Raw genomic sequence first — 14,237 nt, forward strand, 5'->3', positions numbered from 1 at the left:
TGTTCAGTCTGAGTCTAAAGGCAGGAAGAGATCCATGTCCACCCAATTCAAGCAGTGGAGTTCCCTTTTACTTGACCTTTTTGTTCTATTGGGCCTCTAACTGACTGGATGAGGCCCACCCATACCAGGGAGGGCATTCTGCTTTACTCAGTCTACTGATTTAAATATTAATCTCATCCAGAAACTCCCTCACAGAAAGAAACACCCTGAATGTTTGACCGAATGTCTGGGCACTTTGTGGACCAGTCAAGTTAACATATAAAATTAACCATCATAAGGACCACCAGGTGGTCTGAAGTAAAGCTTCAAGTCTGCAATGGAAACCAGCCTATTAATTCTCAGAAGAGATTTTTCCTCAATATGTTCAACGCCAAAGGTCCAAACAGAAAATTTTCCTAAAGATGTCAAGGACTGGGGGAGTATGTTTAGCTTACCCTTACACTATTGATAAATATCATTAGGCGTTTACTTCTAGGCTACTCACCTGGGCAGGGGCAGGGGGTTTGAGAGGGACCTGGGCTTTGTCTCCTGTTCCCCACACTCTGTGAGCCATGAAAATTGAAGGTCAAGTTTGAAAAATGCCCTCAAAGCAAGAACCTCAGTTCTCTGTTGAACTATCTGTCTTCCCACTTTCATTTGACCTTTGTGCTCTGGATATAATTACCTTTTTTCTAGCTCAAAGGAGCACTTTTAAAAATGTTTTTTTGCATCTCACCCAGCATTTAAAAAAAAATTTTTTTTTCTTTTTTTTTTTTTTTTTTAAGAGACAGTCTCACTCTGTCACCCAGGCTGGAGTGCAGTGGCATCATCATAGCTCACTGCAGCCTCAAACTCCTGGGCTCAAGCAATCCTCCTGCCTCAGCCTCCAGAGTAGCTGGGACTACAGGCACCAACCACTGAGCCCAGCTAATTTTTCTATTTTTTGTAGTGACAAGGTCAGTCTTGCTATATTGCCCAAGCTAGTCTCGAACTCCTGGCCTCAAGCAATCCTCCCACCTCGGCCTTCCAAAGTGCCCGGTTTATAGGCATGAGCCACTGCACCAGGACTCACTTAGCATTTTGACTGTTCAGTAAGAAGAGTTGGTCAGGGATCTATTCCACCATATCCCTGGCTCCCAATCCACGGCCTGGAGGAATGGACCATAGGGAGACCTGCAGGAAGCTCTCAACCCAAGAATGGTGGCTCAAAACTGGGTGGTAATGGTAGATGGCGATCAGATTCTGCATATGTTTTGAAGCAGAGCCACCTGGATTTCCTAAAAGACTAGATGTGGGTATAACAGATAAAAAGGAGTCAAGAATCACTCAAAGGTTTTTAAAAGCCTGAGAAACTAGAAAAATAGAGTTGTGATCAACTGAGATTAGAAAGCTATGGGAAGAGTTTGGTGTGGGGGAAGATTAGGGGTTCAGTCTGAACACAGCAAATGTTAATGTCTACCAGATGCCCATGTGGAGATGACAAGTAGACAGTTGGATCCTTGAATGTGGAGCTTGGGAGAGAGGTCTGGGCTGAAGGCACAAATCTGCTGGCACTTGATCAATGTTTCCTGTTATTCAGACAAGTCAAACAAATGTCAGATGGGGAGTAAATGCCTATCTGTCCAGTCAGCACTGTAAACATGGCAAGAAAGGCAGCGTGACTGTGCCACGTGTGATCATGATACTAGTTTGTACTAACAGTCATATAACATGTGGTCACCATCCCGATACACTCTGTCTTCATCAGTTATTTGCTAGATAGAGTTCTATGCCAGTTCTGTAGCATAAGAGTAATGTGAAGAATGTGGACAAAGCCTGGGAAAAAGCCAGCCACACAGTTAAATAAAAGGAAGAAAAATGAAATCCGGCAAAGGTTAAAGGAAGTAAGATGATTTAGTCAGGGATGATTAATTGCAGCTGATTCCACACTCTGGCTGAGAGAAGTCTGGATTCTTGAGCTTTCATTGCAGCATGAGATATTTAGATTAGAAATAAAAAGGAAAAATAATATCTATTTAACACCTACTGCATTAGGTACTGACCCAGACATTACTGCATTTTAATACACATTAAGATCCTTGAGGTAGAATTTTATAGATCAGAAAAGCAGGATTCTAAAAGGTTAGGTAAGTTCACAAGCAGGAAAGCTGCAACTGAAATCTGAGTCTAGTGGGTCCAAAGCAAAGCCCACGTTCATTAAAACAACTAAGTCTATATTTGACATGTGGCAAAAAATCCAAGCATTTCAAAAAATCTATCTTTTTTCAAAACACTTCTTCTTCAAAAGGAAATTTCCGATGAACATTTTCCCCAGTTAGCAAAGGTCACTGATGAACAGGACAATATATGCAAATCATTCGAATACGCAGTTGTTACAGACTTATTAATTGGAGAACACAATGAAAGTTTCACTGACTTTGAGAGTCATGACATCATACTCAAATTAGCATGTCAGCATATCACCAAGGCACCTAAAGACCTACAGACAGAACTGATTGAGCTCTCAGGCGATGACACTTTAAAGCCATTGTTTGATGCTAAGAAAGATCCGATTGAAATATGGAAAAACGCAGAATACCCACACATTCATGCCCAAAAAAGGCATTCTTGCTTTTCAACCACTTACTGCCGCAAATCTACATTTCTCCTACCTAACCCAAACACCCTTAAAGTCACAAATGACTGATACCCATCTAGAGGGTCAATTGAAACTGTCACCTCCATACTGTAACCAAATATTTAAATGCTTCCAACAAAAAGCAGACACAACAAAGTCATTAAAAGGTTAGTTAACTTTAAAATTAACAAATAGTTTTCATCTTTTGAAATTATTAAGTATACAGTAGTTACATATTTATAAAATAATGTACATTTTTAAGTATATCTAACTGAGGTTTCCAGAATGCGGATTATGTGACTACAGCTAAATTAATGGAGTCTTCCAACATGAAAAGTTTCCCCACCCCTGGTCTAGAGTGTGAAAACAGTAACACCACCACCACGAAGCACCAAGAAGCACACGTTAGTTTTCAGAGAACTATTTGTGCTTCTATTTTCCTATTCTATAATAAAATACATATTTACCTTCCCAAAATGTATACCAAATTCTATAACAAATTTACAGTTAAATTAATGTCATACATAACTCGGGGTTCAAACATCTTGGCCTTGAGTAGACCTTGTTTTGTTTGACTTCAGAACAAATGAGTCTAAAGATATCAGGTAAGATGACCTTGCAATAGATTTATTGAGATTTGGACTGTGTTCACGGTGTTCAGAGACCCAGTGATTGTCTTCACGGATAAGGAAGCCTAGGACACCCCAGGAGCAAAAAGTTGCATTATGCCAACTTAACAACCACTCCACATTGTCCATGACCCAAAGTTTAAGAAGGAAAAATCCACCCAAGTCAGAGAACACTAGCTCTCATGGTTGTCAGAAACTAACACTCTGGGGATGCTTTCTACAGACAAAGCTGCATAAATTAAGATGAAACTCCTAACAATTTTCACCCACCCCAGGAAACTTCTGGAGTACCATAGCTAGAAAGGGCCATAGACCACACTTGGCCTGTGTTCCTCTTTTTATGAGAAAGTAAGTAATTCACAGAGAGCTGCTGAAAGACCACCGGCTACAAACTAGCCTAAATAGAGACTGGTGTACTGTTTCAAAGCAAAACCAGGCCTAATGGCAACTAAAGGTGAGAAGTCATCCAGAACTAAAGTTTCCATCTCTGAGGCACTTCCTGCTGAGCAGCAACCCACCAGAGTGGCTGGGGGACAGGATTTGGAGCCAGGCGGTCAGGGTTTCAAAATCCAGCTCACCCACTAGTGTCTGTATAACCATAGACTTCTAACTTCACCTTTATGTGTCTCTTTATCCACAAAACAGGAACGGGCCGGGAGCAGTGGCTCATGCCCATAAGCCCAGCACCTTGGAAGGCTAAGGTGGGAGGATCACTTGAGCCTAGGAGTTCGAGACCAGCCTGGGCAACACAGTAAGACCCCTTCTCTACAAAAATTTTTAAAATTAGCCAGGCATGCATCTGTAGTCCCAGCTACTCAGGAGGCTGAGGTGGGGGTGGGAGGATCACTTGGACCCAGGAGTCTGAAGCTGCAGTGAGCTACAGTCACACCACTGCACTCCAGGCTGGGCTACAGAGCAAGACTCTGACTCTAAAAAATATATAAAAATATATATATAAAATAACATAAAATAAAATAAAATAGAAACAATAATATTTACCTTATAAGGGTATTGATGGAAGTAATCTGTAAATATATGTGATGCACTTAAAGCAGTGACTAGCACTCAAAAAATATTAGGTATTCTTATTTAATTATTCTCCGCCTCACACCACTCTCCCCCTGAAATGGCATTGTCTCCTTGCACTTGGCCCACAACAACGAGCCTAGGAGTTACCTTATAGGTCAGGTCCAGGAGCTACCTATGATTCTGATTCTCTAGATGAAACAAAGCTGTTTGGTCAAGTATGCAACCCCTGGTGGGTAAGCATTATTGTGGAGCACAAACACAGCCCCTCAACCTTCCCTCAAACTGTGGAAGGTCTAGGACTTTACCCGACTTGCAGGCTAACAAGGTAGCATGCTGTAGTTTCATGGATGCTAGCAGAAACACAGACTCTTGAGTACGAGACAAAGAACTTTGTTACAGCAACAGCCATAGCCAGAGTATCAGCCTTTATGCTGGCTGAAGACCCAAATCCACAGGGCCACACACATGCTGCAGGCTGTGTCACATGAGAAGAACCCCAAGCTCAGGGAACCCACATCTTTTATAGCATGTAGTCTGCCTAACCTTTGCCCTAGAGGAAAACATTATCTTTATTTCATGGGCATAAACAAACCCACCCTTTGCTCTGGAGGGAGATGATATCTCTGTCTTCTAAGGATGTTCACAAAGCACACAACCATTAAAAGACAGCCAGAAACAAAGGAGGTCAGGTCATCTGCTCATAATACATGAGGAAACAGGAGAGACCCCTGTGTCCCCACAATATCTAAATAAATAAAAATGTATACTTGTGTTCATGGATTGGAAGCCTTAATACTGCTAAAATGTCAATTCACCCCAAATTGAACTGATGATTCAACACAATCCCAATAAAAATATCAATAGGATTTTTTTTGTAGGTGACAAGCTAATTCTCAAATTCATATGGAGTGACAAAGGGCTTAGCAACAGCCAAAATGACTTTGAAAAAGAAGAACAAAGTTGGAGGACTTACACTATCTGACTTTAATATTTGTTATAAAGCTACCAAGATTTATTATAAAACATGGTATTGGCATAATGATATAAAAATGGATTAACAGAACATAATACAGTCCAAAACTAGATCCTCACATATACTGCCAACTGATTTTTCAACCAAGATGCAAAGGGAATTCACTAGAGAAAGGAGTCTTCAAAACAAATGCTGCTAGAGCAACTAGATTGGTTTATGCAAAAGACAAGCCCACCCTCCAAAAAAATCCACCTCTCATCACACAGAAATATTAACTCAAACCAGATAATATAGCTATGTACTCAAAACTATAAAACTATTAGAAGAAAACACATTAGAAAACCTTTGTAACCTTGATTTAGGCAGAAATTTCAACACCAAAAGCATGATTCATAGAAGAAAAAGAAAATAAACTTTATCAAAATTAAGATCTTCTGCTATTCAGAGGATGCTATCAAGGGAATGAAAAACATGCCACAAACTGGGAGAAAATATTTTTCCCACATATCTGATAAAAGATTGAGATACAGAATATATTAAGAACTCTCAGTACTCAATAATGAGACTCAACCCAATTTTTTTTCTCTTTTTTTTTTTTTGAGACAGAGTCTCACTTTGTTGCCCGGGCTAGAGTGCCATGGCATCAGCCTAGCTCACAGCAACCTCAAACTCCTGGGCTTAAGCGATCCTACTGCCTCAGCCTCCCGAGTAGCTGGGACTACAGGCATGCGCCACCATGCCCAGCTAATTTTTTCTACATATATTTTTAGTTGTCCATATAATTTCCTTCTATTTTTAGTAGAGACGGAGTCTCGCTCTTGTTCAGGCTGGTTTCAAACTCCTGATCTCGAACGATCCTCCCGCCTCAGCCTCCTAGAGTGCTAGGATTACAGGCGTGAGCCACCGCGCCCAGCCTCAACCCAATATTTTTTAAATGGACAAAACATATAAACAGACACTTTATCAAAGAAGACATGTGGATGGCAAAAAAGCACATGGACAGATGCTCAACATCATCAGTCACAACAAAAGTGCAAATTAAAGCCACAGTGAGGTGTCACCACACCTCTACTGGAATGTCTAAAACTAAACAGAACAACCATACCAAGTGTTGGTGAGGGTTAGGCAGCAACTGCAACACTAATACACTGTCAATGGTAATGTAAAACTGTACAACCGCTTTGGAAAACAGTGTGGCAGTTTCACAAAAACTAACATGTACCTACCATATGACCCAGCCATTCCACTTCTAGGTATTTACCCAACAGAAAAGAAAGCACATGTCTGTGTGAAGACTCGTCCAAGAATGCTCACAGCAGCTCTACTTGTGACAGCCGAAAGCTTAAGACAACCCAAATGCCCATCAACAGATGAGTAAATATCAATAATGCAATACCAGTTAGCAATAAAAAATAATGAACTATTAACACAGAACATAGATGGATCTCCAATAATTATGCTGAGTGAAAGAGGCAAGGCAAAAGGAATACAAATTGTATGATTCTATTAATATGAAACCAGAGAAAATGAAAACTAAAGTATGGTGCAGAAAGGCGGCAAGTGGCTCTCCGGAAAGCAGGGAGCAGAGGGGCAGGAAGGAGGGACCACAAGGGGTAGTGAGTTTACACATTCTCTTGACTGTGGTAATGACTTTATAGGGGGATACTTATCAGTTGTTCACTTTAAGTATGTGCAGTTTACTGCATGTCAATTATGCCTCAATAAATTTGTTTAAAACAATAAGCACTCACCACTGGGTAGAAATGGAGCTCAAAAAGAGAGATTAATTGTATTATGAAAAAGGAAAGTCAGTATTTTTGCATGCTTAAGTAAAATATATACCCATTAAATACAGTGTTAAAAATTATAATGAAATTGGGACAAAACCTTAGGTAAAACTGGTGGTAAAGTGTGAAGAAGAAGGTAAGCAGTAAAGAGGGCTTTTCATTTTAAACAAAATTTTAAAACACACACATACTCTACACGTGCACGTGCATCTCTCTCTTCAGTGCTGCAGTCTCTCCAACTTTTTACCCAAATTCTTCAATAATGGGACTTGTCCTTTACCTGATATTCAGAGCCACGTACCCCATGTACAGTGCTATGTTGTCCATAGAGAACAGGACAGGTTGGTGCCATTTACCAGCTGTTTTGTAAGATAATTTTTCTTTGTGTTACGGGGTCACCAGTAAATCATAACCAAATTGAAAACAATACTTCAGAAGTAGAAATTAAACGATTTAGCATACCAATGAATTATCTATAATTTGAAATCTTTAAAAAAAATAACATCTTGAGATGATCAATCCTACTTTCTAATACTTAAAACTTCCTTCATCTACAGAGGAACAGATATACAGCAGCTCCCTCTTATCTGTGGTTTTTACTTTCTACAGTTTCAGTTACATACAGTCAATCACTGTCTGGAAATATTAAATGGAAAGTTCCAGAAATAAACAGTCATCAGTTTTAAATTGCACACCATTCTGAGTAGTGTGATGAAATCTCAAGCTGTCCTGCCCTGCCCCACCAGTGATGTGCAGCATCCCTTTGCACAATGTGTCCACGGGGCACAGGTTAAGCACCCATTAATCACTTAGTGGCTGTCTAGGTTATCAGATCAACTGCTGCAGTATTACAGTGTTTCAAGTCACCCTTATTTTACTTCATAATGTCCCCAAAGCACAATTATTGTTGTAACTCTCCTATTTTGTTATTATGTATTGTTGTCAATCTCTTACTGCACCTAATTATAAATTATACTTTATCATAGGTATTTATGTATGGGAAAAAACATAGGCTATATAGGGTTTGGCACTATCCAGTTTCGGGCATCCACTGGGGGTCTTGGAGTGCATCCCCCATGGATTGGGGGGGACTACCATATAAACCATACATGGAACTGTACAACTAACCACCCCCACTTACCACTCAGAAGCCACCAGAGCAAAGGGATGAACCCTGGACTCTCGCTGATGTATTTCAAGCCTTTCAAATTGATGCTCACATTATACAGGGACATCAGCATCAACCTGGAACACAAAAGAAAATGGTGTTGAGATGTTGGTCCATCCACACTGTATTTCACCCTAAATACATCTCCTAGTGAAGACCTTAACATAGTTAAAGCTTTCCTTAAATTTCAGATGTTCAATTCCACAATCTGGATAAGTATGTGAGTATAAGGTATGTGAAGTGATATTTGTCTATGTGAGGCTACAGGAAAATGGGAAGCTTCAGCAATGATATCATATGATACCACCATCTATACATTCAAATAATCAAGACACATGAATCCAGAGACATTCCATAGAAAACCTCACAAACCATATTTATTGATTCATTTCTTTTATTATCAATACTGCATTAAGATACAAAAATCCTCAATTCATAAGTATACTGTACTCTCAAAGTTCAATTCAGCCATCTAAAATCTAATGGTATCTTTTTATTCAATGAACATTACACATGACATCTGGGTAGCCAGGTCTGGCTATACAAGACTGCTAAAACCACAACATGTGGAATGAAGAATACTACAACCTCAGTCATCCGTAACGACCAAAGCAATTTACTGAGTAAAATTTTACAAGCTCTTTCAAGAACTGAACCACAACCGGCAATTTAGAGTCTGATGAAAGTTGGAAACTACAGGACTATGGTTTCTGAAGATACTGCAGAATACAGAGATCCCAAACACTTCACACAGCAAAGCAATAAAAGAGGCTAGGCAGATATTTTGCAAAGCCTTTAAAATAATGAATGAGCTTGCAAGAAACGAGGGGAAAACATTTCTGATCAGGAACAAAGTGAGAGCACAAATTCTGAGAGACAAGTGCAAAAAGATGACAGATTACAGAAGCCCAGGGCTTCAGTTATAGAGACTTCATACAGAGGGACAGAAGAAAAAGCCTCAGACGGACACACAGACAGGCATTCAGATTGCAAGCCCTGCAGAAAACCAGAAAAGAGCAAACTTTTAAGCTAAGCATGAATTCACATTTTTGGCAGGCCTGAAAAATCTCCAGGCCAGTAATTTTAATATAAATTAAAATTTACATTAAATTTTAATATAAATTTTGGCTTGGGATAGGAGCTCCCCCAGCTTCCTGGGCATTAAAGGTGAGGACCCTCAACCTGGTCTTCAAAGAATTCCCACCAATACAGTATTAGCAAATGTGAGCTCATAATAAAAATCATAATAAAACACTTAAAAAAAAAAAAAAGACCATATAAGTAACAGCCAGTACGAAGAACCAATGACAGGGCCAGAACCAAAACTTTTTCAGATATTAGAAGTATCAATTGAAAAACAGAAACAGGGCCAGAATGAAAACTTTTCAGATACTAGAAGTATCAATTGCAAAATAGAAAATGGGTATGTTTAATAGGTGAAGATAATTTTAAAAGAAATTTAAGACATGATCAAGAAGCTAGGGCTACTATTATGAACGACCAGGTAATTAAAAAATAACAGTAGAATTTGCAAAAATGAAAACTATAATAATCAAAATGTAAAACTCAAGGGTAATTAGGTACATGGGAAAAGAGAAATACTAAACAGAAAACAGAGCTAAAGAAAGCAGAGCAAAATATAAAAATGGATAAAAGAAAGGTTAGTGTACATGGAGGCTATAGGGAGAAAGTTCAACATTCTTCCAATATGGGTTCCATAAAAAAGAACAGAAAGAATGAAGGAGAAAAAAAATATTTCAGAAAGGTAATGGCTGAGACTTTTCCAGAAATAAGTAAATTCAAACCCTCAGATTCAAGAGGCATAAAAAATCTCAAGGAAGACAAATAAAAATAAATATAAATCTACACATATCGCAGTCACACTATAGGAAACCAAAGACAAAAAGAAAGATTGTATAAGTAGCCAGAGTTTAGAAAAGACATATTACCTACAAAAGAGAATTACACTGAAAGCTGGGCTCTCAGCAACAGAAGTGGAAAACACAAGGCAAGGAACTTATATCCTCCAAGTATAGAGAGAAAATACTAATAAACTGAGGATTGTAAACCCAATAAAAAATATTTTCATCAAAGGGGGTAAAGTAAAAATATTGCCAAGAAAACCTCAGACATTTTACCACAAGCATACATGAACTAAATGAATTTGAAGGATAGGCTTCAAAAAAAAGGAAAATGATCTCAGAAGAATGTTCTAACATACAAGGGGAAACAGTAAGTAAAGGGAGACATGGGTACAGAGAAGTAAACATGGGTGGTAAAAGCAGCAATCAAAATGTCTAATATACGGGATTTCTGAAATTTTTCAACAGAGCTAAAATACAGTCCGTGAATGCATGTGATCCAGCGGGTAGATATTAAAGCATTCTAAGATCCTTCCACTGTTCAGGAGGGGAAGACATTACACTTTCAAGTATTTGCCAAATACATCAAAGCTGTAACAGCGCTCATCACTGGAAGACAGAAATGGAGGTAAACTTCTCAAGATACGAGAGGAAAAACATGAACTCAGAAAAGATCTTAGTGAATTCAAAAGGAGGAGGAACGGAGGAAGAGAGACTCTAGAGGGAGAAAAGGATAGAGGGAAGATTGACTAGAAAGAGAACTCAGAAAAATCATACTAAATAGAAACAAAAAATCATGATGGAAAAAATAAATCCAAGTATTTCACTAACTGCAAATGTTAAGGGACAGAATAATGTTCCTATTAAAATGCATGGGTTATAGATTGTTACACTGGATGAAAAACAGACTGCAACAATGTACTGCTTAAAAGAAATAGATCTAAAACAAAAGCTCACAGAAAGGTTGAAAGTAAAAGAATGGGAAAAGATGTATCAAGCAAATATTAACCAAAAAAAAAAAAAAAAAGGCTAAAGTGGCTATATTATAGAAAAGAAACTAAGAGAAGAGCATTTTTAAAGATAAGGAGGTAAAATATGTAATCCTGAAAGGTTCAGTTCATCAGGAAAATATTCTCAATCTGCATGCACCTAATAATACAGCCTCAAATATATATAAAGGCAAAAACTGACAAAACTACAAGAAAAAGCTGACTAGTACACAATAATGGGAGATTTTAAGACACCTCTTACACTAAGCTAACTCTCTGATCCACCATGCAATTAAGTTAAAGATCAATTTTTAAAGTAAGTTTTAAAATTCCAAACATTTAGAAAATTAAAAAGTACACCTCTACAAGAACAGGCCAAATAAGAAATTATGAGGAAAATTAGGCAATATTTAGAATTGAATAATGAGTACACTAAATAAAACTTGTGAAGTCAAGCTTGTGAAATAAATACATACACATACACACACAGCCTTAAATGCTTATTCTAGGAAACAAATCTAAAAATGAATGAGCCGCAGTAACAGCAGAGTAATCTGCCTTGGACTAACCCTCCTGCCAAGAAGAATCACAAATTCTGAGCAAAACAGAAGAAACATTTAAGGGGACTGGAAGGCAGCCCAAAGCAGGCAGAAACTGGAGAGAAGCGCCCCCTTGAAAGAAGAGAACATTTTTTGAGACAAAGAGGGCAAATATGTGGAGATTTGGGCATGACTGCACAGCAGGGGGTGGCTGCCTCCATCAGACACCTGTGGATGACTGGCTTGGGACCAAACCACAGAGTCCAGGGTTCCCAGGGTGGGAACCAAGGGAAGAGGAAATCCAGAAAGGAGGGTACAAAACAGGAGCAGCACTAAAATGTGCCTGAAAAACCTTCCTGGGTCCTTGGCTAGCCTCTGAATCGCAGAAGCACGAGGCAGACACTGAGGACCCTGCCAGAGAGAGGGGGAGCTACAGACCTGAGGAATGAGGCACAGATTTGGGACGTGGACCCCCGAGGGGGAACCAGTGTAGGTGTGAGGCAAAGCTCACAACCCGCTGGAATAAACACTCTTCTCTTTAGGAAAAGATAACAGAGGCCAGAGACCATACAACACACCTTTTGCAACAGCCAGTCTGCTTAACCAGCAGGGCTGGCTACGATGAGGAGAGTAAGGCCCTTGTTTCGGCTACAAATTTAAGATGGGGTGCCAAAACACTTAGTAGCCAAGATTTTTTTTACTATTATAATTCACTATTTTTAAAAATAAAAATTAATGCAAAAATTCCATAAGAAATACAGTAAAATTTTAAATGAAGATGGAATTGTAACAGTGCCATGACAAGACATATTGGAACCTGAGGCAAAAGGAAAATCAGTCCCACTGACCCAGTCCTCTAACAAGGGACTAACTCAGTAAATCATGGTACATGAAATGCACGTATGCCCTGGGAAAGTTTTATTATAGTTTTCTGTTAAAATATCTGCTTTCCTCACTAAACTTAGTTTGTCAAAAGCAAGCTCCATGGCTTGTCTGTCTTGCCCACCTCACAGACCAGTACACGTGGGAAAGTGAGCCCACCCCTGTGAGCAATGGCCCCCTCGGAGCCAGACAGCAGAGGCCAAGGTCTCCCCCCGCCCCAACATTCCTGTGGGCACTTTCCAAGTCCATGGCAGCACCGTGGACTCAGAGAAGATACAGCTGAGCAAGCACGCTCCACAACAGGGGCTCCCAAATCTCAAAACAGGATCCTCAGCCTCCTAACAGGCTACAAAATGAGCCAAACTGCAAGTCTTTTCTAGTTGCACTGACAATTTTTACACATATTCCAAAGCTACTCACTAGTAACCTATTTAATGAGGTACTAAGGGCTACTCAGATGTAGTGTTCATGAGGAAAATTCAGCACCTTAACTAAAATTTAGTGAGGTCTCTAATCCACAATTCCAAGAAGAGAAAAGTTCCTACTTCAGATCACAAACACACATAGTTGGAATTTCTTAAAATTAAATGTATTGTCCACAGCCACTTTCCAACAGGCAACAGCAACAGTCACTGCAACAGGAACGCTATGGCCCTACGGTATTTCCTATTTGACCTTCACAGAAAAAGTTTGCCAACCTCTGCTTTACAGCATGAAAGTAAGATAAACCAATCTTCTCCGGATCTCAAAAAGCAAAGGTAACATCTAGTAATAACTGTAATATGGGAAAAACTTCAGAAAATATGTCCAGATGAAATTCTTTATCATCTGTCATTTAGATTTAAAGTGGCAAAAACAACTCACAAATTGACAAATGTCTTTAAAAGCTCATATTTGTTCAAAATTCATTATCCTTAAGAAGCTAAAATGAAACAAATGTAACTATGACAACGTCACCTGAGACCACATGTCACTGCCAGACTACATCTCACAGAAGACCAAAGACTTCTCAGGTCACACAGGAGTTAGCAAAAAACAAACCCCAAATGAGTTTGTTTCTTACGCAAATGTTTTCTCTAATATAACATTCCTATTCCAACCAAAAATATTCGTAAATAATGAGTCAAGTTTCCAACTGTCCATTCAATTTACTCTTCTAGTATTAATATTCTAAGTAAATGTCATTTCTCACACTAGTGTTCTAGGAATCACATTTCTTTCTTCCAATGACAAAAAAGGTAGGCAAGTTCTGCTTCCTACCACAAACCTAAGTGGAAAAATCTGTTATAAATGGAATTAATGGGCTCCAAAAGAACAAAAGCAACTTCCCCAGTATCTGCAGTCTTGATAATTTTAGATACACACGACATCCATGGTAAAAGGACTGAAAGCAAGACTGAGATAAGGGTGCTGGTGAACTCAAAATGTTGCACAAGCAACAGAGCTCACTTCCAGTAAGAAGGAAGCTCTGCTTCCTTAACTGTGCAAGCCCTGGGGTGGAACAAGCTCTCCCCTGAGAAGAAAGAAAGCACTCCTTGACCTACTGACACAATGTGAGTCACTCAAAGTAAAAGAGATACAACTTAACTACCTTATTCTTGATCTTAAAAAGAAACATAACTTGTAGCCTAGAAATAACAAAGAATAAACATACCCAGGACTTCAAAACAAACTAGCAACAAAAATAAATAAGAAAAAGGAATGAGTGTGATGTCCACTGCCCAGAAACAAAACCACAAATCAGTCATCCTAAATTGACCAAAATCTAACGCAGCCAACTTAG

The 14,237-nt window shown here is 39.0% G+C and overlaps 1 protein-coding gene across 7 annotated transcripts in view; it reads right to left on the reverse strand.

The window, feature by feature from the left end:
• LOC123630789 (heat shock transcription factor 2 binding protein) overlaps positions 1–14,237 on the reverse strand; it is a 107,638-nt gene that overhangs the window by 42,966 nt on the left and 50,435 nt on the right. For all 7 annotated transcript variants that reach the window (XM_045540765.1, XM_045540759.1, XM_045540760.1 and 4 more), the window contains one exon: positions 8,156–8,259. In XM_045540765.1, coding sequence (XP_045396721.1) covers positions 8,156–8,259 — 104 coding nt within the window. The remainder of the gene's footprint in view (positions 1–8,155; positions 8,260–14,237) is intronic.

The sequence above is a fragment of the Lemur catta genome, chromosome 1 (genome assembly GCF_020740605.2).
Source record: "Lemur catta isolate mLemCat1 chromosome 1, mLemCat1.pri, whole genome shotgun sequence".
Taxonomy (NCBI): Eukaryota; Metazoa; Chordata; class Mammalia; order Primates; family Lemuridae; genus Lemur; species Lemur catta.